Here is a 24,113-nt window from a genome sequence, read left to right on the forward strand (position 1 = left end):
TACATCCTTTGATAAATAAAGCAGTTTTAATGTCCATAATATTTTTAACCCTAAAAAATGTACACTACCGGTATACATTTTTAAAAAAGTATGATAAATGTTGAGCCATTTGTAACAGCTAGTATTAATAAAATTATCAACATTTTTCATCTGTATGCGCTATGTCCAGTACTGGGGAAAAAAAGTAAAGGCAAACAAAAGAAGTGATGGGAAGACATTTAGGAATGGGCAGATGTGTCAGTGAAAGAGACACTTATCCCAGCAAAAGACACTGAAATGAAGAGAGACGGTCAACAGATTATGTGTGGTGTCCTATTGGTGTAACGGAAAAGGGACAGGTGAAAGTGAAGGAGGCATACTTTAATATTGTATAGTATAAGACAAATATCTATGTTGTTCAATTAGATTCAACTTAACTCATTTACAAAAAAACACAACTTTATTGAATTAACATTCATATGTGCCACATCAAATACAATGTTGAAAACTTCATATACAACATATAACATATATCTATAACCCAGGACTTTAAAATAATACTCCATTACAATTGGAAAGTATAACTTTTTCATATTAAATAAATGTAATAGATACTCCAAAAAAAAAACAACTATAATCTCAATTAGCACATCACTTTATTCTTTTTACATTTTTTATCCTTCATTCCAGCATCTCGTTGTTTTCTGACCCATTTCCACACAGTCCTGACTTGTACAGTTTCTTAGCTGTTCACTCATCCTTGTACAATAAAAGTCAATTGGTTTTTCCATACATAAATGTGGTGACCCCGTTCAAGCAGTGATGGAATTTCTATGTGACATTTCCTACAAGTAAACTTTGTGAAAGTTTGTGTATGTGTGTATATATAAATCTGACAAGTATCTTTACCTGTTTTTAAAGTACACTTTTGGAATGTAAATAAATGATAATATTTTGAAATTATTCATTTTAGCTTATTATAATTTTTGCTTACTGTTTGTATATTTATGTTTCCTGCAAAATGACTGAAAAATAATGATAACATTAAAACAAAAAATATTGGCTCTATTCATATTTTACGATATCTTAAGTATTTCTTTCAAAATGACAAATATATTTTTTCTGCACTATTTTGTTTGCGCTAGTTTGTACGCAGTATTTTGTTGATTAACTCCAAACTTCTCATACATTTATGTCTTGATGACGTAATCACACATAATCATAGTTCACACAAATATTCATCTTTTGTGTACTTTTCCACACTCACACTTTATCTGAAAGCTTTAAGCAACCAAATATTTTTTAATTTATATATATATATTGTTATAAACCTGGTGGTGGCACAGATTGGGGTAGTGGTGTGAGTGTAGTCAGCCGACGCAAATCGCCCCAGGCCAGCGCAAGACGAGCGGTCAACCGTGACGAGTTACGACGGTCAGCCGAGACGAGTGTCAACATGACGGTTCAGGAAGGATCGACGTCGTGAACAGAGGTCAGGAGCGTCACGAGAGTTGTAGTCATCTGACCACCTAGAAACGTCGAGCGGCGTTCTGTCCGGTTTGAGAAGGCCAGTAGGAACCCTATTTAAGAGCGGAGGTGTCGCAGTCAAGACGGTTGAGAAAAGGGGCTCAATACAGCACGGTTCACGACAGAAGGTTCACGACAGGGGTTCAGAACACGGTCGACTACAGCACAGTTCAACGGTGTGGTTCTGTACGGAGCATTACAACAGTTCAGTGCGGAGTACTGTCAAGTACAGTTGAGATGACTGGCGTCTTGATCTTGGTCTGCGATCGAGTCCAACACAATGAGCCTAGTTTGTGAAGTCAGTCCTGAACTGTTGAACCCAGTGCAAGCCTGGACGGAGAGGCCAGTGCAAGAGTTGATATGGCAGAACAGTGTTATCAGAGAGATATTTGTACAGTGTACGTGTTGCCAATTGTACAGTATGGGCTGTTATTTATTCAACTATTAAAGTGTTACGTTACTTTGGAGCCCTGAGTTGTCAAGTTCTTTAAGTTGGTGGTTTATGGTGCAGTTTGCAGAGAGCCTGAATAGTGAGATTCATAACAATATATATATATATATATATATATATATATATATATATATATATATATATATATATATATAATTTCTTCTAATGTAATTATATATATGTAATTATATATATATATTAGTTTATCTGACCTTGATCTTGAGTAGTTATATGAGTTTGTAAATCAAATATAATGTCCTCTATTTCTACTTTAAATATTTCTGCTTTCTGATCAGTTTTCTGAAACATATCATATGTTTAATGTTTGTGTCATAAATATAAGACACATTATAAAATAAAATTAACTAAACACTGGACACTATTGACAACAAACATGGAATAGATTAATAGAAATAACAACCATTAAAAAGTGGATTTAAATGGATCATTACTTATAAAGACAATCTTAAGGGAACTACCATCTTTTACCAAGCATGTCCCCAGGTGGGGGATGGGGAAAATCCCTTAGATATAAGGGTTAGTTGTGAATATCAAATAAACAGCCATGGAACAACTGGTTTGCAGTCATGGAGGATGAGGTGGGGTATTCCAGTGGTTAGGATATTCACTTAAAACATCTAAAAAAATCCAGGGAAATGACTGCAAAATGCAAGTATAGGGTGTTAAACTCTAAACCCGAGTACATGAATCTCGTTAACTAGGAATAGTAATTCATCTTGGAGAGACAACTCCAAAATAAAACAACTGCTGCCTTTGCAGATGATCTTGGCTGATCAAAGACTATGGAAGCATACCCAGAAAGAAAAGCAGGCTGAAGCAGGAGTCAATGGGCCTCTTGGCACATAACACAGTGACACGCAACCTCATCTATGTTGGAGCTCAGAAATGATTCTTATATATGTGGCATCCTACCTGTAGAATCCCACTGCACAGGTAGGGGGCTGGGCTCTCCACCTTGAGCCCATGCAAGCGAGCTGGAGGTTCTTTTAACTCTGCTTTTGGAGCCAGAAGCAGTGATCAAAAAAGTAAAAATTACTGGCCAACACTCCAAGACAAAAAAAACTAAAAATCCTTCAATGGAATACAGAGGGCATCCAAAAGAAAAAAGAAGCTTTGAAGATATTTCTTCATGAAAATGAAATAGATGTAGCCAGCATCTAAGAAACCCACTTAAAAAACAACTTTCGTTTCTTCATTAGAGGCTACATCTGTATCAGACAAGATAGAGAAAACAGACCCAATGGAGAAAGCCTCACCCTTATAAAAAATTACATTCCTACCACTGATATGACACTACACAACTCAGCAGAATCAGAAATAATGGGCATAAAACTGATACTTTCAGAGGGAAACCTAAATATCTTCAATTGCTACTGCCACCCAGACAAGGAACTTAACCTAGAATACATACAAATCAACAACCATGAAGAATGTCTGGTTATAGGGGATATGAACAGTCTCTCAGAGTTGGGGCCACCCAGATCTCAATGCCAAGGGAGAAGAAATAGAAGAATGGCAAGCAGAAAAATCATATCTTGTTAAATAAGCCTGATGATAAACCAACATTCTTCTCCAGAGCTTGGTTAACATCCTCCACTCCAGATCTAGCCTTTGCAACCAATAATATCTATTTAAAAAATGCAGGAGAGATGTAGCTGACCAGCTAGCCACAAGTGACCACAGGCCATACTCATCTGTATTGATATCACCTACAAAACACAAAACTCTACTATGACTATAAAAAAAGCAAACTGGAGTCTATTCTCAAAACTAACAGACTGCATCAATAAACTGTAAATCAAACCAGGTGAACAAATCATACTCAGCTTTCATCAAAGGAAACCTTTAAGCAGCTACAGAGTCTATTCCTAGAGAAGCAAGAAAGATTATATTCCTAACTGGTCTGATTACCTACAACAAGCAAAAAAAAAAAACTGTTACAGATCTTTAATGCTAGCTGGAAATCAGGCAGAATCCCAAACATCAGGAAGAAAGCTATTATGATCCCCATACTAAAGCATGGCAAACAAAGAAACAAATTAGACAGCTACCGCCCAATTAGCCTCACCAGCTGTACATGAAAACTAATAGAAAGAGTGGTAAATAACATTCACTTGAATCCTTGAGTCAAACAATCTACTTAGTGAAGCCCAAGTTGGAGATTGAAGATGGATTTCAAGAAAAGAAGCCAACAACCATTGTCTGGGTTAACTTGGAAAAAGCATTGGATTAAGTCTGGGAACAAGGCCTGTTACTCAAGTTAATAGACCATTACATATCCCACAGAATGTACAAATGGATAAAAGAATATCTGAACAATCGAAAACCTTTAGTCTGCATGCAAGGACAAAGAAGTCACACTATGGTCATAAAAAATGGTGTTCCCCAAGGAGGAGTTCTGTTCCCATCACTGTTCCTAATATATATTAATGATCTAAACCAAAACCTACCAAGAAAAATCAAAAGCAGCATGTATGCAGATGACCTCCCCTTAATCAGCACTGAAGAATATGTAGGAACATAAAAATTTCAGCTACAAGAAGATCTCGACAAACTCAGTGAGTGGTCCAAAGACATTGGTTGACATGCATGACTGATAGGACGTATTAAGATAAAATAAGACTGGGGCATGTCCATCAACACCAAAATGACAACATATACCATCTTCTCACTATTAACAAAACAGCAAACAATAAAATTAACACTTGATAAGGAAGCTCTAGAAAAAAATGAGTCCTACATATCTTGGAGTCACGTATGATATGAGACTAACTAGGAAAAAAACAAATAGAAAAAATACAAAGTAATGGCATCCAAAGATTATCCCTTATGCAAAAATTAGCTGGCAGTGACTGAGGAGCTAATCACAACATTCTAAAGACATATACCAGTTGCATCAGACCCACTCTAGAATACGGTGCCACAGCTTAGGGCTCAGCAGCCTTAGGATTATGACAGGGGCTATAAAAATAACACCCATTAGAGCCATGGAGGAAATTGCTACTCTGGTCTCTTTAGATGAAAGAAGAGAAAAAAAACCTGTCCCACTTCATCAAAATAGAATCCTTAGACAAATCCACTCAAATCCAAACTCCACAAGACTGGCCCCCAAATCTGACTAAAAAGAGCTCATTTTGTTCAGGAATCACAGAACCTTAAAAAGAAATACCACTTAGAAAATATAACTATTGAGTCAATGAAGCAGCATAATGCTTTTCCTTCCTGAGAGCAGAGTTCACTCCCTACTATAAGAGACAGTATTGAAAGAGTAACAAAAAATCCAATCACAACTAAACAGCGCTCAAGGAATTAGTGAACTCTTTTTTAAAAACCCATTACCCCAAAAAACAATGGGTCAGAGTTTACACAGATGGATCCACTCAAAAAATACAACACAAATGGAGGAGCTGGCATACTAATTGAATGGCCCAATGGAGAAAGACTGGAAAAGTCAATTGCAACTGACAATCTCTCAGACAGCCATTGGGCAGAAAGGCAAGCCCTTGAACTAGCAGCTACCATACTAATAAACTACAACATCTTGAATCTATTGAGCCTTTAAGTCCTATAGAAAATATTTCTTTTGCTTATGCTTACCTGGTCTTCACATATACCAGTCAAATGTACTTCCTTGAGGTCATTTACAAGCTGGTTACACATGGCCATCAAAATATTGATTGGGTCTGCTTCATGAAACTATTAAACATAGATATGATACTTTGAAATAATGAATCAATGTTTAAATAAAAAATTAGGATTATGCCTAAGTTTTAAATACTTTACAACAACAAAACTATTACCACTAAGATATTTTACAACGATTTTAATTAGAATATAAATCCAGATCTAGTTAAAAAATCTAGATATACTGTAAAAAAAAATCTAGATCTAGTTTTAAAAATCTAGATTAAATCTAAATATAGCTATCATGCCTTTTTAACATATGAGTCAGATAACGATGGTTTAATAAATATTAGTAAATCGAGTTGTTTTAGCATTTTATTTGAAGAATTCATTCCATATGACGTCAAAGGAAAAAAATCCACTACATCACACGGCCTAGTTAGACTAAAAATGTCTTTATCAATACGAGTCACTTATCAAGGGTTCATAGACATTGGTGCACCGAGTTTTTTTTTTTAAATTACATTTAAAGAATTCATTCATATGACGTCAAAGGAAAAAAAAATTCCATTACTTCACAATGGGCAAGTAACAAAAAAAATGTTTTTATTAACACGAGAAATTTAACGAGGGTCCATAGTCTCTAGTGCACTGAGTTCTAATAGAATTCATTTAAAGATATTATATATATATGTATATATAAGGATTAAAGTCGCATTTTTTGTGCGTTTTGTCTGTCAGCCTGTCTGTCCGTCATGTTAATATCGAAAATAAAAACAACTAAAAGCTATTGAAAATTTGATTAACCTTTAATTTTCCTTCCGAAACATTGCAATAGTTTTAAGCATCTATAATAGATTTTTCCGGATGTTTGTATATATAGTGAGAGAAAAAGAGACTAGTAAAATCTAATACTATTAATTAAATTTTTGGAATGATCTGGTATGAAAATTAGATGTACCATAGCCTTGGGGAGAGATTTTTATACCATATTTTGGTGTTAAGAAGTTGTTTTCCTTAAAAATCGGAACATAATATTAACGATAATTAGATTTTAAAACGTTTAGCTTAAAACAGCACACTTTTTTTCCTTAGCACAGTCTGCAAAAGAGCTCATAGCTCAGCAGCAATAAAGCTGGCTAGAAGAAGAAGAAGAAGAAACGTTTAGCTAGAAAATTAAATTTAATGTACGACAGAAGTGCGATTTTACATAAATAGAGTTAGAATGTTTTTCATAATAATCCGGAACAACTGATATTCGCAAATGAGAAGAAGATTATTTGTTTTATTTATTAGAAGAAGGATTTCAAACAGTTATTTGTGTTAGTAGATTTTTCACATAAAATTCTGAACAATTTTGGAGACGATTTGTAAGTAAATTTAAGTAATGTAGGTTGATTTCTTTTTCAAAACCAAATCCGGAACATTCTTTTAAGATAAAAAAAACTTCTGTCATGTTTCAGAAAGAAAATTCAATGTAAAGTAAGTCTAAATTGTGTTTTTCAATAATCGTTTCTAGTAATTAATTTCTTATTTTAAAATCCTGAACAACCTATTGTCGATATTTTTTTTTTTTAAAAGTTACTTGACATAAATTTGTTTTAAGTTGAAAATACGGAACAATTGGATATCGATAATTAAACTATAGTGACTTATTGTCCAAGAATATAAGGGTAATGTAAGTCAATGATGCTATTTCAAATAATCATAGTTCTTCATAGTTCATAGGAAGGAAATTACATGCAATATAAGTTAGAAGAGCAAACAAACATTCGTTGGCATTGATTTGTTTTTTGTAAAAACATCCGGGTTTCTTATATGTATGTCTACTGTATTTTTCTACAACTTGCAGAATTAAATTTAAATACACTGTTATTTTAGAGTAAAGGAAAATGTTTAAAAAGAAAAAATTAACACAATCTAAGTGTCTCATATATTACAATTTTCACTACTCACTGGCAGATGGGGGGGGGGGGGGAGGCAATCTATTTAATCATTAGTAAATATAAAATAGAGAAGGGAGGGAGGTGGTAACTGATTGTTTTCATTCAACTCCCCCACCTTTCGAGACCTGAAGAAAAAGTGAATGTAGTGCACTGGCAAAGGAAGGGTAGTAGTTGGAATCACCTCCCCCTATTTGTGTATATGGAGGCAGGAGCGAGTTCTTTTTGGGTAAGTTATATATGCTTCTTTTACACTCTAGATTGAGTCCCCCTTCTAATTTAAAAAAGAAAAGTTTAGTAAATATAAAATGATGAGCAAAGACAGAACCTAATCAAGTGATTACACTCTACCATCTCAGTTCTTCAAGTGAGAACGGCTTGTTATAGTCTTGATTATTCTCTGATCTGAAATCAATGGGATGTCTCTCCTCCCTGACTTTAATGCAGAAAATCCAACATATCAAATACCCAATGACTTCTGTATGGGAGTTGTGTGCAGGAAAGCTCTACCAGCTGTATTCATGTTTTTGCTATATGTAAAATTAAATTCATCAACATACAGAAAGCACTCTATGCCAGGTACAGAGCCTTTATAATGCTGTTTATTTTTATATTAAACAGAGTTACTGAAAGAATGCTGCCCTGGGGTACACTCATTTCATGGTCATTAGTGCCAGAGGAGTTGTTCACTTGAACCTGAAATTTCAGGTCCTTTAGGAATTCCCCCTCATTAAGCAGGGAATGTGTCCCTTTAGCCCCATAAGCTCCAGGTCCCATAGAATGCCATGTTTCCTGGTTGTATCATAGGCCTTTTCTATATCGAAAAATACAGCTACTAGATGTTCTTGTCTAATAAATGCATTCCTGATGAAAGACTCCAGCCTTACCAGGTGGTCAGTTGTTGTATGCCTCTGCCAGAATCCCCACTGGCAGTTAGAGATAAATTTATTTCTCTCGAGGAACCTGACCAGCCTATCATTTATCATCCTTTCAATGGTTTTGCAGATGCAGCTTGCTAGTGCTATTGGGGGATAGTTAGCTGGGTCCGACCCATCTCTTCCAGGTTTAGGTATTGGTATAACTGTTGCTTTCCTCCAGGTGTTTGAGAAAGCATCTGATTGCCAAACACAGTTATAGTTTTTTAGCAGGGTTCAGGAAGATGTTTGAAACATGGGCGTAGCCGGGGCACCCACCCCCACCACCAAAATGAAAGTGGAACTTTGTGGCTGATTTTTTGCTTTGATTTTGTTTATTTTTGGTCAGATTTTAATATTAAATCATCACTTGCCCCAGCTCAGCCAAGGGGGGTTTTGAGCTAAAATCCCCTTCCAGATGTTTTGCAGTTTTAACAAAAAAAATTAATACAAACGACAATCCCCAAGACCATAGCCAAGGGGGATTATGAGTTTAAAACCCCCTCCAAAATTTTTTTAATGATAAAACCCGCTCTTCAATGTTAGACTTAGGCATACATCAGTCACCAGATTCTATGAGCATAGCCAAGAGGGGTTTTGTGTTTAAAAATCACCTCAAGAGGGCTTTATATTAAAACCCCATCCAGAGAGTTTTGAGTTTAAGCCCCTCCAGAGGGGTTTGATGCTACAAACCACCTCTTCAATATAAAAATGCAAACTAAACACTCAAAATTCTATGAGTGTATCCATGGGGTTTTTAAGTTTGAACCCCCTACTCCAAAGGTTTTGAGTTTAAAGTCCCCCTACAGATAGTTTTGAGGTTGCAAACCCCCTCATCAATATTATTCTAAAGCAAATTACAGTCACCAAATTCTATGAGCGTAGATAAGGGGTTCTGAGTTTGTTTTAAAAAAAAACTCCAGGAGGATATTTTTTAGTTTAAAATTCTCCCAACAGATGGTTTTGACGTTAAAACTTCCCTTTTCAATATGAAATCTAAAGCAAACTACAGTCACCAAATTCCAAGAACATTGCCAAAGAAGTTACACTTTTCTACCAGTTGCTGGGCTCAATTGAAAAAAAAAGCACCCCCTCCCCTCAAAAGTTCTTGATCTACCATTGTTTTCAAAGCCTATATGTAATAAACCTTCTTTGCATGAATGGCAGTAAAAGAATCCAATATAAAAACAACTAAATCTGTTTAGGCTCAAATTAAGTTAAAATCAAAATAAAAAAGAATTAAATTCTCTTATAAAAATAAAGTTTGTCTGAAAATTGTGGGCTAGAGCAGTCTACATTATTTTTTATTAGCCACCTCTCATGTGGGATGTAGCATTTACAACTTATTGCATTGATAACTAAATGCTACATACTTTTTTTTTTACTGCATTTATTTTCCCTTTTTCTAGTGCACTTAAATATGAATAAACAAAGTCGCTAGACCAATCAGGTTGTTGTGACCAATATTCTAGTAGCATTAGTGTGTATTGCATATAAACAACTTAGGGAGTTCAGTTAAAGTCAACACAATATCAACAGACATGATTATAAATATTGTAAAATCTAATTAAATTGTATAATTTAAACTAAAAGAAATAAATAGTATACTAACAATTTTAAAATCATCTTAAGCTACTTTATGAAGTTTTCAATCAAAGGGAATGAGAAAATGTCAGTAATAAATGTTACAATAAACTAAATTTTAGTTCAACAAGATAGAAACTCACTTGCTCAGTTGCAAAGTCTGACACAAATTCAATATAATCAGGATCTATCTGAATTTTATTACAAGCAAGTTTTTCATCAGATATATCACGGCCTTTTAATCCAGAAATCATTTCCTGAGGAATGTTGGGAATCATTTTGATTCTGTCCATCACTCCTGACACACTGCGCATCAAAAACTAAATGATTTAAGAAATAAAATAACACATATCAGATAATGAAATGATACCTACTAAATTATTAGAATTAAAAAATTGATTTAATAAACCTTTTAAAAAAAATGTTCCTTAATAAAAATCAGTTTATGAATAGACAGTTTTTGTATGCTATGATTGAATGCTTATTTTTTACATATTCTACTAAGTGAGCCCACAGAAAAATTTGAAGAAAATTATAACTTTGAATAAGTTTAGAATGAAATTATTTCATGAGGGTAATAGATTGAACAATTAGTGCAAAAAGTAATTTAGTGATTTTAAAAAGTTTAAAATAGAGGCTAAGAGGATATAGTGAGTTACGATTGATAGTGGCTTGGATGCACTTCAAGATACATCAATATTCTGAAGCAACTGCATGAGGGTCAAAAAGATCAAATCAGATACTCATTTCTCAAAAGAAAATGGTGTGAAACAGGGTTGTGTGCTTGCTCCAGACAGTGCAAAGCTAAATAAATTGAAACAATGCCTGCATGAGGGTATCTACATCAAGTTCCATACCAATCGCAGCATATTTAACATATTTAACATATTGCAATTGCTTTCCCTTACTAAAATTAAAGAGATGATAGCTATCGAGCAGGAGCTTTAACTTGCCATCCAAGAGTTTGCCGTGCTGATGCCTCATTTGATCTGTCTGTTAACCTCAAAAAAATGGAGGTCATACTTCAGTAGTTCCCAAACACAATTAATCCAGCTCCACAAATCAATGTGCATGGCAACTTTCTTAATGTTGTTGGCCACTTGACCTACTTGGGCAGCAGTTCAATGATGTGTCAGTCTCAAGAGAAACAGACAACCGTCTTGCTAAGAGTAACAGTGCTTTTGGTCACCTACAACTGAGAGTATGTCGGAATAGGTCTCTTCACCTAACCACAAAAATTAATGTTTATAAAGCAGTGGTTCTCACCACATTTAAGTATGGCTGAGACCTGGGTGCCCTATCAACGGCACTATCCACTTTATAATAAGCATACATTGGCAAAACTAAACTACAAATAACTATGTTCTGTTGGTGTGGACAGTTGCGTTGGATGGAACACTTATCCCACATGGGGGACAATGATCTTTGGCAGGCTTACAGAAGGACGGCATAACAGAGCTGCCCCCGAAAGTGCTATAAAGATCAGTACACCCATTTGAGGTCAAGAGGAAAGCCCTTGTAGAGGACAGGCGCAGAATACGAGGTGAGATCAAATGAGGAAAAATATGAAGGTCGCAACTGGATTTGCATAGCTATGTGCAACACTCTACTCATCCTTAATTTTCAGAATTGTGAGATATTACCATTATTATTATTGTTTTTTTTTTTGTTGTTTGCTATTATATTGGGGGTTCTGCAAGGTTGTCAATGCCAGAAGCAGTAATGATTATAAGCATTCCACTACCTATAAAATACATCTCAAACAACCAGTCCAACTCTTTAGCCTTCACATGTGGCTCAGATACCGGTATTGAGTCTGGAAGAACTGCTTTCACTAACTGAAGAAGGGGCAAAGGAGAGTAAATGGTGCATAAACTAGTAAGCTTCAGGCAGAGGGTTTTTTTACCCATTGCTGGTTGCTGCTTTGCAACTATACCCAATCATGGGAAAGGCTTTAGGAGTCAACTCTGAGGAAAAATCAGTGCTTCTCCCTGTGACAAGTCAATAGCTTGCTGTCAGAGTCACTCAAATTTATCACAGCATTAATTATTATTATTTATTAATTTTATTTCCCTGTCCTATCCCCAATTTCTTCACCCTCCCCACCTTTCCCTCTTCAGGCTAGACTTGGTCCACCACCTTGGCGGGTTTTCATTTATCTCCCCTTGACCGGGGAAAAGATAAAAACACAGTCTCTTTTGTCTTACCCGCCGGATGTCTGACAGCTGCAGTGACACCACCTTGGTTTGAATGCAACCAATCTTTCTTCCCCCCCCCCCCTCCCACGTCTCTCTTTGATCAAAGAGATTACTCGGGTCAACACGCCTCGTGACACTCCAAGGTGCGAGTCTTGTCGGATTCACCCACGTGTAAGATAATTCTTAGCCTAGGACATTTCCTGTTTCCGCCCGTCTCTCCCAGGCCTTTATAAAGTAGATTAACTCAACCAGACCCGCTTATTTCTCTATCGCTGTCAATTGAGTCTGGACTACTTCATTTATTCTTACTCTTAGAGGAATACCTGGTGGTAATCCGAACTTAATCACAAGTTCCATCTTAATTACTCTGTGTATATTTCTCACTGGATATTATCATGTGCATTTTAATATTCCATTTATATTTTATTAGTGCATTGTGTATTTCTCACATTCGTAAGTAGAAAACATAAACATGGCTTATGTATATATTTATGTATTGCATTAATCTTTTAATGCTACGTTGCTCAATTGATCGTTAATGCAACCATGTATATATTTGTACATCTTATTTTATTTCCTTTATCTCGGCTGACCGCCTTGATAATTTTACTAGCGCACTAAAACTGCGTCTAGAAAAGAGATATGAATTATCTCCCCTGTAGTCATTTTACTCTAACGAGAGTTGCGCCCCTTGAACAGACAACCTCTCCATACAAGCACGCTCCATTGTTCTCGGTCGACGGTTATATGTAAACAAACCATCATGGTCGCTGACCATCGCCCATTCCCCCCCCCCCCCATATCTCTCTTCCAACTTGTGTTGTTTGAGATTATTGTTTCCCCTTATATGTACATTTTTTATATTATTATTTTCCCTTTAATGCACATTTTTATATTGCTACTATCAGCCATCTATTTTTCCATATCCCATTTGTCATCATCTCCATATTGTGCTCTAAAGCAATTTCACCAATCTGACGAATGCACCTCAGTCGAGGGCATCGATAAGATGCATGAGAGACATGTCCTAATATGTCTTTATTTATCTGCAGCCTCCCTCAGGTGTCTGCCTATTTGCTGTTCAGTGTCTACTCGACACTACTCAACTATTTATCGGATCACTCACCTGCCTATTTATTTGGTATTGCCTATTTACCTGCCTATTTATTTGGTATTGTCTGCCTAGTCAATTGCCTATTTGATATTGAGTATCATCTCCTGCCTACTGGGATCCACTCAACTATTTACTTGGTGCTATCTGCTCTACTTGCCTGCCTATTCGACAGCCCACCTGTCAACTTATTAGGTACGACGTCCCTATAGACCTAGAGTCTGTGCGAGACGTCATAGCTCAACTGAACTTCGTAACTCACTGGACATATCCTGTTAACTACACTGCCCACGGCAGTTCCGCTCTGCCCGCAGTACCACTTGTGTCCACGGTAGCCGGCCACCCGCCCTACTGTGCCCACTACAGATATCAGAACTTTGGATTGAGACTCCACAAGAACTGTATCACCGGCGTCCCTCTATCCGCTAGAGCGCCACCCCCAGCTGCAGAACCTCAAGCCAGGACACAGCCAGCTGCGACCCAAGCAGGACAACCAGCTAAGTTCAGAAGACAAAGTGACATACTCTCTTATTAAGTGCAAGAGTGATGATTAAATACATTATTAATTAGAGATAGATGCAAACCCTCCCCCTTCTTATTCTTCTATGTAAATATTTATGTAAATAAATATTCTTCATTTTTAACTTTGTATCTTTCTTTCATGTCTCGTTGCGTGCCTGCTCCCGATTTATATGCTGATGGGTTGGTGTGTGATAATTTCAAAAATAATCATCCCCTAGACATTAAACGCACCAAACACACATCACTTTCGCTAACCTGTCACACCCCAAACTGTAATAGCACTTGCTGCTCCTTTAGATACATCAGCTGCATGGAGAGAAAGGAACTGATGTGTGGGCAAAATCGTTCCAAACACAGCTAATGACATGATCCATGTCACTTTGCAACTGAAGGCCATAACATAATTATAGTGGGTGTCACATGTTTATTATGTTTGTTTGAATTGAATATCTTGATGAGATAAACTTGTGACATATGCAGGTTCGAAGGTGCCATAATTAGCTATCTTTTCTACTAGAGTTTTAATTATTTTAAACTCAAACTTGAAATAATAAATGTATATGTACAAAAAGATATATAAAGCAGATACAGAATACAGTAATAATGATTTAAAAAAATGAGTAACTATTTACTTTCAAACTAGCGACTTCTAAGTCTAACTTTCTAGCTCTCTCTCCCAAGCTACTACTCCTCTTTTTATATCTTTCCTTAAAATAATCTAGAACCTGGCATCTCAATACCCTTGACCCTTTTACATTTAATTTCCTTTGTCTGTTGTTTTTTAATTTAACCTATGTTAATTATATTTCCCTGCTGTAGCCTTTAACTAAGTTTTAATTGAAGTCTCTATGACATCTAAGCGTGATAACACGTGACCTAATTTGAGATAGGTAAACTGTCCTCATTTTGTGAACATTGAGGTGTCACCAGGGACGTGACATTGGGTAACCATGGTTGGATGTTGATTTGTTGATTTGAGGCACATCGGCACAATTTAGGCCATGTCGTGCCTGCAGTCCCTTAAGGACTACTCTCTCTCTAAATAACAAGGGCCAGATTCTATACAGTCATATAATTAAAATCAAGGTCTATTCACAGTTAAAATAGTAAAGGTAGTAAAAATTTAAATATTTGGTAAAAATCTAATGTAAATAGTGCATGTTCACAAAATCAGAAATCAGATCTTCGTAGATAGCCCCACTTCCCGAATAAAGCCCAGTACCTTCCCAGGGTCGACATTATTAAATAGTGTTTTTAGATTAGTGGCACTAAAATATTTCGCCCTGACATCCTGGTATCTGGGGCAATCAACGAGGATATGTTCCACGGTGAGGCGAGAGTCACAGTACTCGCAAAGTGGGGGCTCCTCTCTCTTCAGTACAAAAGAATGCATGATGTAGGTGTGGCCAATCCTAAGTCTGGACATGGTTGTGCTACCACGCCTTGTCAGACCCTTAGATGTGGGCCGCCACCTGACATCCGCCACAATCTGCCTGAGTTTACTGTGAGTCTCAGCCTCCCATCGGTTCTGCCACTCTCGATAGGTGGCAGAGGCAATACTTTGTCTCAGGTCCGAGTAGGGAATTTGGGTTCCTGACACCGCATGATTTAGGGCTCTCTTTGCTTCTCTGTCTGCGGCTTCGTTTCCCTCAATGCCAACATGGGAGGGGACCCAGATGAAGGTGACATCCCTACGGTCGGCTGTTATTAGGTCCAACAGCTTCAGGCTCTTATGTACCAATGGGATGTCAGTCTTCATCCGCCCCAAAGCTTGCAATGCAGATTTGGAGTCGGAGCAGATTATAAATTTACTCCTTTCTGATGCTTTTACGGCCATAAGTGCAAGCAATATTGCGTGTCAGAAGCGGAGTTGCCCACTCGGACCTGAAATTTTCGATCTTTCAGGAATTCCTCCACAAAACGGGGGAGGTGTCCCTTAAGCCCCATAAGCTCCATGTCACGTAGAATGCCATGTTTCCAGGTTGTATTTGCCACACACAGTTATAGACCCCTAGCAGGACTGCCAATGAGGGTTTGGGAAGGTGCTTGAGGAACTGGTAATGGATTCGTCTTCTCCAGGCGTTGTGTCATGTGACTTGTCCAGCGATTCCCTCAGTTCCTCAAGCGAGAACGGTTTGTTGTAGTCTTCATTGTTCTCTGACCTGAAATCAATGGGGTGTCTTTCCTCCCTGGTTTTGACTTTTTGGAACTCTGGCGTGTAGTGTGCAGTGGATGATTTTTCTGCTGTTGAGGATGCAAGGCAGTCAGCTATTTCTCTGGGGGACGTGACAGTTCGTCCATGGTTTCAAATGCCCTATTGCATTTGATTCTTTCCCTTTGATCCGCCTTACTGCCTTCCAAACCGCTCTAGCAGAAGTTTTGGCATCCAGACTGCAGATAAAACTTCTCCAGGAATTCCTTTTGGCTGACCGTAAAATTGTCTAGCCTTTGCTCTTCTATCCTGAATAGCTTTAGGTTTTCCTGGGAAGGATTCTTTATAACACCGATAGCAAAGACAAACAGACACAAACACTCTTTTGTTCCCCTGGCAATCAAATAATTAAATAAGAACAATCTGGTATAAACTTTGTCACATGTAAATTATGAGTGAGTCTGGTGTGAATGTACACTTTGGTTTCTTATAGTTATAATGTTTTTTGTTTGGTGTAATGCACAAATTGTAAGACAAATTTCCTTACGGATAATAAAGATTATTATTATTATTATTAAATGCAGCCAGTCGTTTTTTCCTATTGCAAATAGCACTTTTGCAAGCTGTATCAAACCATGGTCGTCCCAATGAAGGGAAATTGTTAGTAATGATGATTGGGAAGTGATCACTTCCCCGTAGATCATTGCTAACTGACCATTTAAAGTCGTCCAGAAGTCCGGGGACGCATACGGTGAGGTCAATGCATGTGAGTGATCCAGTTCCTGGGTGCAAGTAGGTCGGCGATGCATCATTAAGTATGCATAAATCATGTTGGAGGAAGATATCCTCCAGCATACGACCTCTTGTGTCGGTATTGTTGGATCCCCACATCATGTTATGGGCATTGAAATCACCAAGGATTAAATAAGGCCGGGGAAGTTGTTTCAATAGGTCCTCCATGTCTGTTGGGTTTAATGGAGCGCCTGGTGGTAGATACAGGCTGCAGCAAGTGATAACCTTGTGAAGGGTTATCCTAGCTGTTACGGCCTGTAGTGTGGTCTGTAGTTCTACCCTCTCATGGGGGATGCTATCCTTCACAAGGATACAGACTCCACCTGATGCTCTCTCTGCATCCTCAACGTTCTTGCTGTAAGCACGGTAGCTTCGGAAGCTGATGCTATCTTTCAGAAATGTTTCCTGTAAGCAGACAGCTACAGGAGTCTCAGAGTCCATCAATAGCTGCATTTCCTTGTAATTGGCCTTGAGGCCTCTACAATTCCACTGTACAATTCTGGAATCCATGGCTTATTCTAGATGACCTACTTGGAGCTATTTGGCCTTGGGAGGCCCCCGAAGAGGGTTTCCCTTTATTCCAGTGACCTCGGTATTTTTATTCTTGGGTTTGGATGGAGAGGAGGACAACCCCCTTTTGGGGGAAGTCTTTCTCTCTGGAGAGGGGAGATCCCTCTGGTTAGAGCGGAGGTTATTTTCTCCTCTCTCACCTCGGGCATCCTCTCCGCTTTGATTTCTCCCCTTAGGGAGTTGGTCAACCTCTAATTCAGTAGAGGTTGGGGTGTCTGGCTGGGTTCTCTGAGGAGAACCTGTGTCAGACATGATGTCTCCGGGTTCTCCCGGAGTATTGGTTTTGACATGCTGCTCAGTCTCCATGCTCTCATCAGCGAGCACAGAGAACCTGTTCTTTTGCATGACAACAGGGCTTTCTTGTTTCTTCAGAGGTGTGTTCTTTGGCGGTGTTTTCTTCTGAGTTGGAGGAGGAGGAGGGGGGTCAGTGTGTCCGTCTGTGTGGCTATGGATCTTCCTATCTTAGCAACAGCCTGGACGTAGGTCTTTGTCAAGCCGAATTGGCCCTAATTTGTCAAGCCGAATTGGCCCTAATTTGTCAAGCCGAATTGGCCCTAATTTGTCAAGCCGAATTGGCCCTTGGGTAGGGCCAATACAGCCGATTTCGCCTGGCTGAAGGTACATCCATTTCTTGCCTTGTACTCCTGCACGGCAACCTCCTGTTTCCACTCAGGGCAGTCCTTGGAGTAGGCTGAGTGGCCAGCATGACAGTTTGGGCATTTGAACTGGGCTGTGCAGCCCTTGTCCTCATGGCCCTCTCAAGCACATCTGGCACATACAGTGTTCCTCTTGCAGACTGCTGCGCCGTGTCCATAACCCTGGCACTTGAAGCACCTCATGGGGTTAGGTATGTAGGGCCTCACTGGAACTCGTAGGTATCCTGACTTCACATACTCTGGCGGTGTCCTAGTTCCGAATGTGAGGATAATAGTGGCAGTTTTGACCTCCTCACCATCCCTGCGCCTGGTAATACGCCGGGCATGGGTGACTCCTTCAATGCCCTCCACTATTTCCTTCTCGGAACATTCCAGTAGGTCCCTAGAGCTGATTACACCTCTGCTGGTGTTCAGACTCTTGTGTGGCATGACTTCCACTTGGAGATCACAGAGTCTTTTGCATCTTAAAAGCCCATCAGAGTGTGTCTTGCCATCTACTTCTACAAGAAGTTCCATTGATTTGTGTAGCTTAGACACACTCTTGGGCTCTCCCACTACTGACTTGAGTCCCTTATAGATAATAAAAGGGCTCAGCTTTGTCAGGCTTTTCCCCTCCTCTGTGCACCTGACCACCAAAAATGATGGCCAGGTAATACAGCTTTTTGTGGCCTCCTCCTTTTTTTGTCTCAATACGTCGTCTCTTGCCCAGCCTTAAATCTGGGGCAAGTAGTTTATGCGGGTTTTTTTTATCCATATATATTTTCTTGTTAGTTCGGCACCTGTGCTCCCCACCCGCCATCGAGTCCAACAAGGGGACGGGCCATTCGGATGTCCAGAATGAGCCCGCCAGGGCTACACAGGTGCTATACTCAGTCAGCTGCTGCATCGGGCATGTGTCCGATACAGCAGCTCCCTGATTGACCCTCTAGCCACCGCCCTCCAGATGCTGGTAGCTCGGCATGACCAGCCGGTTGACCCAGAGCGGGCCATCTGGGCCTCAGGTCTAGGGGAACTTGGAGCCAAAGTATTGCGTTGTGGTGGTTTATCCTCAGATAGCCACCACTCAAACACCAGGATCTCTTTATCCCCCCTTACTCGTCGCAGTCCACGGCAAACGGACTGGTCTAGGACGTAGTGAGATATTTAGAGATAAGAAGACAGAGTGATGATCAATGAAGGCAGACTTATGAAAAGAGGAGGCAGACACAATGATAGAAAAGAAGTAGAGCTCCAAAAGTGCTAAGGAAAGAGGAGCGCAGTTTAACGTCATGTCTCGGGACGTGCCTTCATTGGTCAAATCTATGAATGCAGTATAGAGATTTGAATTTTGCTCTCTACATTTCTCTTAGAGTTGGCAGACTGCAAAGATCATGTCAACCGTGCTTCTACCCTTCCTGAAGCCGCATTGACTCTCCGGATGTAGGCCAGTTTCAAGGTGGTGTTGTAGTAGATAGTAGTTTTCAAACAAAAAGCCGATAAACATTCAGATCTGCCTTTTACATATAGGCCTACTATCGACTAGCAAATTATCATGTTCTTTTTTTAAAGAAGTCGAGATAGATTTAGATCTATATTTATATGCCAGTGACTATTAAAGTAAATTAGGTATTTGAATTTCTTGTTTTGGCTAAAATTCACCTTATTATTACATTTTTATTAAATGAAAGCTGACAATGACCTTTAGTTTTTAAGCGCAGTTTTGTCTGTTTTTAAGGAGATTTGCATGAGTTTTCAGAAGATTTTAATAATTTCAGGAGATTTTTATGCCTTTTTGTATATTTTGTAATTTCGAGAGAATTCCAGGAACCCTTTAATAATGAGTTAAAAATTATTTAACTGCCTATGTTGCAGTGGCCTAAGACCTGCCCTGGGTATGTACTCCCAGGTTATGAATATGAATAGTCTTGCTTGTGTTATGAACTGAATGATTTAGTCTTCCTTGAATGTGCTAGAGAGTGTCAGTTAGTGAGGTCTTTTCCCCGGTTCAGGAAGGTTAGACAGTTGCTTCCTGGATTGGTGTTTGTGTATATATTCTTCTTGCGTATAAAGTAACATTTCTTGAGAGTTGTTATAATTGTGCGCTTTATTAAATATTAAAGTATTATCGTTATTCACGGATATATGGAGTTGAAATGTGTTTAGTAATAATTGTTATTAAAAGTAAGATTTAATTGTAACCCCTAACGAGCCAAGCCAAGCAAAAAAAAAAGAACCCAGACACTAGCTAAGTTGGAAAAATTTTAGAAAACAACCACACCCAATGGATCATAAGTCATCAAACGTGAAAGCTTCTGTCATTTAAGGCAAGAGCCAAAATGTATTTGTTCTTAATCTATGGGACTGTATCAGCACTAGTTGACTAGGGAAACTGAAAAAGATCAAGAAGTCTGTGTGTGTCACTCAATGAACTTCCTTTATGATGTGTCTGTTCTCTTTTGTGGAATGATGTTTTAAATTAATCCTTGCAATCACAACACATTTCCAATAAGGATCAAAAAGCATTCTTAGTCTTTAAAATCTAAGTATTATTGTGATAATAGCTTTAGTGTAGATAACTTCACCTTATCAATCCTAGGTACCAAGACATCAGGTGATTTCTTTACAAAAGCTATGTGAGAACTTCCCTCATAGGCCAAAAACTCTCTCAGATCAGGTCCATTACAAATAGCCTCATTTGTGATCAAATCCTTACAAAAGATATACATATTAAGAATCAAATCCTTGATAAAATAAATATTACATATATTAGCACAGATGTGCTGTACACCAATTACCAAACTATATAATAATAATAATCTTTATTATACATTAAGAAATGTGTCTTACAATTTGTGCATTCAACAACAAAACATTATAAGTATAGAAAACTAAAATATACATTCAGACCAGACTTACTCATAATTTATATGTGAAAAGTTTATATCAGTTGAATTTTATTCAATGATTTAATTGCCAGATGGGACAAAAGAGTTTGCTTGTCTATCAGTGGCTTGTATGTCTTTTGTGATGGTAAAATCACAAAATCCTTACCCAAAGGGTGATTTTTTATTTCTAGAATTATTTTAGCTTTCTTATAAATGTTTTTCTCAAAGAGCAGCCCGAATGGCTTTGTTTTTTTGCCAAAAACGTTACCAATAGCATTTAGGATTCTAAGAAGTTTAATTTTTTTAAATGTTCAGATTGCCATACCTGGCAGTGATATCAAAACTTAAAATATTGCAGATGTGAGTGTGATTAAACATGACCAATGCCTTTTTTCCTTAACATTAAATGAGGACATTTTCCTAAGTAATAGTAATCTTTGCTGCCCTTTTTTCCTAATATAATCAGTATTTGCAGTCAAATTTAATTTAATGTCTAGATACTAACAATGTACGGTATTTAAAAGTTTGCACTATTTCAATATAAAAAAATTATCTTTAAATTATTTTGCAATGTTCTATTTCTCTGAAATACTCATTAACGTCTTATCTTTCTGAGAGCAGGGCAAGAAGAACCTCAACATCAGTGAATTTTGTGAAGGAGCAAAAGGCCTATAGGATTGAAAATCATTAGTGTATAAAATGAACCACAATGGTGCCCATGTGTTAACTATACGTGCATTTGAAATTCATTGTTTACCCTAACCCTCTGAGGTCTATGGGTCAAAAATTCATTAACCCTAGTATATGGACTAATCTTCAATGCTTTCATTTTTTCAATAAGTAAATGAAGTTGTATGGTATTAAAAGCTGATGAGAAATAAATAAAGAACAATTTTACATAAGTGTTAGGTAAGTCTAGATGTTTGTAGACAATTTTGAGTATTTAGGATGGCATTGTCTACACCTTTATTCTTTCGGTAAGCAAATTGTAAAGGGTCTAACTTATTACAGAGATCATTCAGAAGAAACATTTTGTTCATGATACATCAAGCCTGCCTCGTGTCAGTTATCTTAAATGAGTCTTCTAGCTTGGTGCGGTAGTTTCTCCTCCCTCAAGAGCAATGTTGAGATTTCATTATGCTCTTTTCCTATCCTGTCTGTCGCCACTCTTATATAAGCTCTTTTTTTTTTGTCGCCACTCTTATATAAGCTCTTTTTTTTTCATTTCTCATTTTATTTTTCTAGTGACCCATGGTTTATTATTGGGATAGATCTTGATACCATTACTCTTAGTACTGATACACATGTTTTCACAGAATTTAATGTAATTTGTCACCCATTCTTTCAGATTTAAATAAATTCCAGTCGGTGCAGTCTGGACAACCCTGTAGTTTGAGGATATAGTCTTGAGACCATTCTTGTATGTTTTTTAAAAATTACTTGCCCTCTTAAGCTTCGTCTGGTAATTAGGCAGCAGATGTAATATTTTTGGTCCGATGATCCTAGTGGTGGCTTTTCACGAGATGTGATAATAATAATAATAATAGCTTTTATATAGCGCTAATTTCATGCTTATAGCATGCTCAAAGCGCTATCTCATTTGTGGGCCAGTAGGGGGAGGGGGTATCTGGGAGAAGGTTTGCGCTCAGTAAACACAAGTCTGCTTGAGTCGGGTGTTGAACCTTGAGCCCCTTTAATAGGTAGCCAAGCTAAGCCAAGTTGAAGCATACTTAGCCTCTTGACCAAGCTTCCCACCCCTTTGATGTTACAGTATCATAAGTCCAGAGTTCTGTTCTCTCTTGTAGGGCATGAGATGTGCTGAAAGAAGATCAGTAGGTCAACCTTCAAAGAGAATTTATTAAAATCACCCAGTTACAACTACTGGTGCATCTGGTGACCTTGTCTGAAACTCCTTCACTACGGCAGCGACGATTTCAGCTGCAACTTCTGTCTTGGCTGTAGGTGGAACATAAACCAGGACAATATAAATAGCATCAAAGTCTTGTAGCAAATAAAAAGATCTCAATGAGAGCCCCATTAGTTCTGGATCAGGGCAGCACATTTTCTTTTTAACCCCATATTTGTCACAGTACCTGATGCTGATGTACAAACACAGCCACCCCCCTCCCCTGCCTTTCTTTTTCATAGACTCAGCCGTTCTGTCAGATCTAACAATCGATTAAAAATAAACCAATAAGTCAATTAATTATTGGTAATTATTTTTTTAGTTTAGTATCAAAAAGGGAAATAACTTCTACTTTATTGAGACATATAGTTGCAAGTGTGGAGTTCTTCACCTTAGATAAGTTTTTTTGTTGTTGTTGTTGTTTTTTATTATTTTTATATTTTGCTTGTTCTGTAATGAGCTCACAATTTCTGTTCTAAAAGGTTATTTTGTTTCTGACAACTTTTTTGGCCTTTTTCTTGTTGCATTCTATATTTCTATTGCTGTCTGGTGTTTATACTTTCTCTTGGTAGGATAATCCTATTGACAGATAAGGAAGAAATCCTAAAACGCTGGGCCAAGCACTTTGAAATGGTTTTCATTATAAATGAAGTAGCCATAGACAGGCTACAGCAAGTACCAATAAATGAAAAAATGGATGACCCCCCCCCCTACGCTAAAGCAAACCGATCTTGCCATTCAACAGCTGGCAAGCGGAAAAGCCCCAGGTGATGACTCCATTCCCGTAGAAGTCTACAAAAAAGGTGGATTAGCCCTGATTGAAAGACTTCGTGAACTGTTCTTAATTATGTGGGAACAAGAGTCAATATTACAAGTCTTTAAAGATGCCACAATTGTCCATCTATACAAGCAAAAAGGAAACCATCAAATCTGCAACAACCACAGAGGAATATCTCTTCTCTCTATTGCTGGGAAAATCCTCACACGCATCCTACTAAATTGGCTCATGCAACACATGCTCTACTACCAGAAAGCCAGTGTGGCTTCAGAAAAGAGTGTGGAACCATTGACACGATCTTTGCTGCAAGGCCTGATGCTGGAAAAATGCCAAGAACAAAATTCTGACCTCTTCTCAATATATGTCAATCTAACAAAAGCATTCAACACTGTTAGCAGAGGAGGACTCTGGAAGATTATGTCAAAGTATGGTTGTCCACAAAAATTCATAACCATGGTGAGACTATTTCATGATAGCATTAAGGTTCGTGTCCAGGAAAGTGGAGAACTATGCTATGCTGA

At 37.9% G+C, this 24,113-nt stretch overlaps 1 protein-coding gene across 5 annotated transcripts in view; it reads right to left on the bottom strand.

The window, feature by feature from the left end:
* LOC106052420 (sorting nexin-19-like) overlaps positions 1 to 24,113 on the bottom strand; it is a 58,385-nt gene that overhangs the window by 21,878 nt on the left and 12,394 nt on the right. For 4 of the 5 annotated variants that reach the window (XR_008775620.1, XM_056015570.1, XM_056015572.1 and 1 more), the window contains exons 5-8: positions 20,606 to 20,731; positions 10,187 to 10,363; positions 5,576 to 5,674; positions 2,170 to 2,257 (exon numbers count right to left, since the gene is read on the bottom strand). Coding sequence is in view for 3 of the 5 variants with exons in the window: in XM_056015570.1 (XP_055871545.1) it covers positions 2,170 to 2,257; positions 5,576 to 5,674; positions 10,187 to 10,363; positions 20,606 to 20,731 (490 nt within the window). In the remaining 2 variants the exon portion in view is untranslated. Of the gene's footprint in view, positions 1 to 648; positions 2,030 to 2,169; positions 2,258 to 5,575; positions 5,675 to 10,186; positions 10,364 to 20,605; positions 20,732 to 24,113 lie in introns of all 5 variants that reach the window. The other variant, XR_008775621.1, reaches the window with a different exon arrangement.

Source organism: Biomphalaria glabrata, chromosome 17, assembly GCF_947242115.1.
Source record: "Biomphalaria glabrata chromosome 17, xgBioGlab47.1, whole genome shotgun sequence".
Lineage (NCBI taxonomy): Eukaryota > Metazoa > Mollusca > Gastropoda > Planorbidae > Biomphalaria > Biomphalaria glabrata.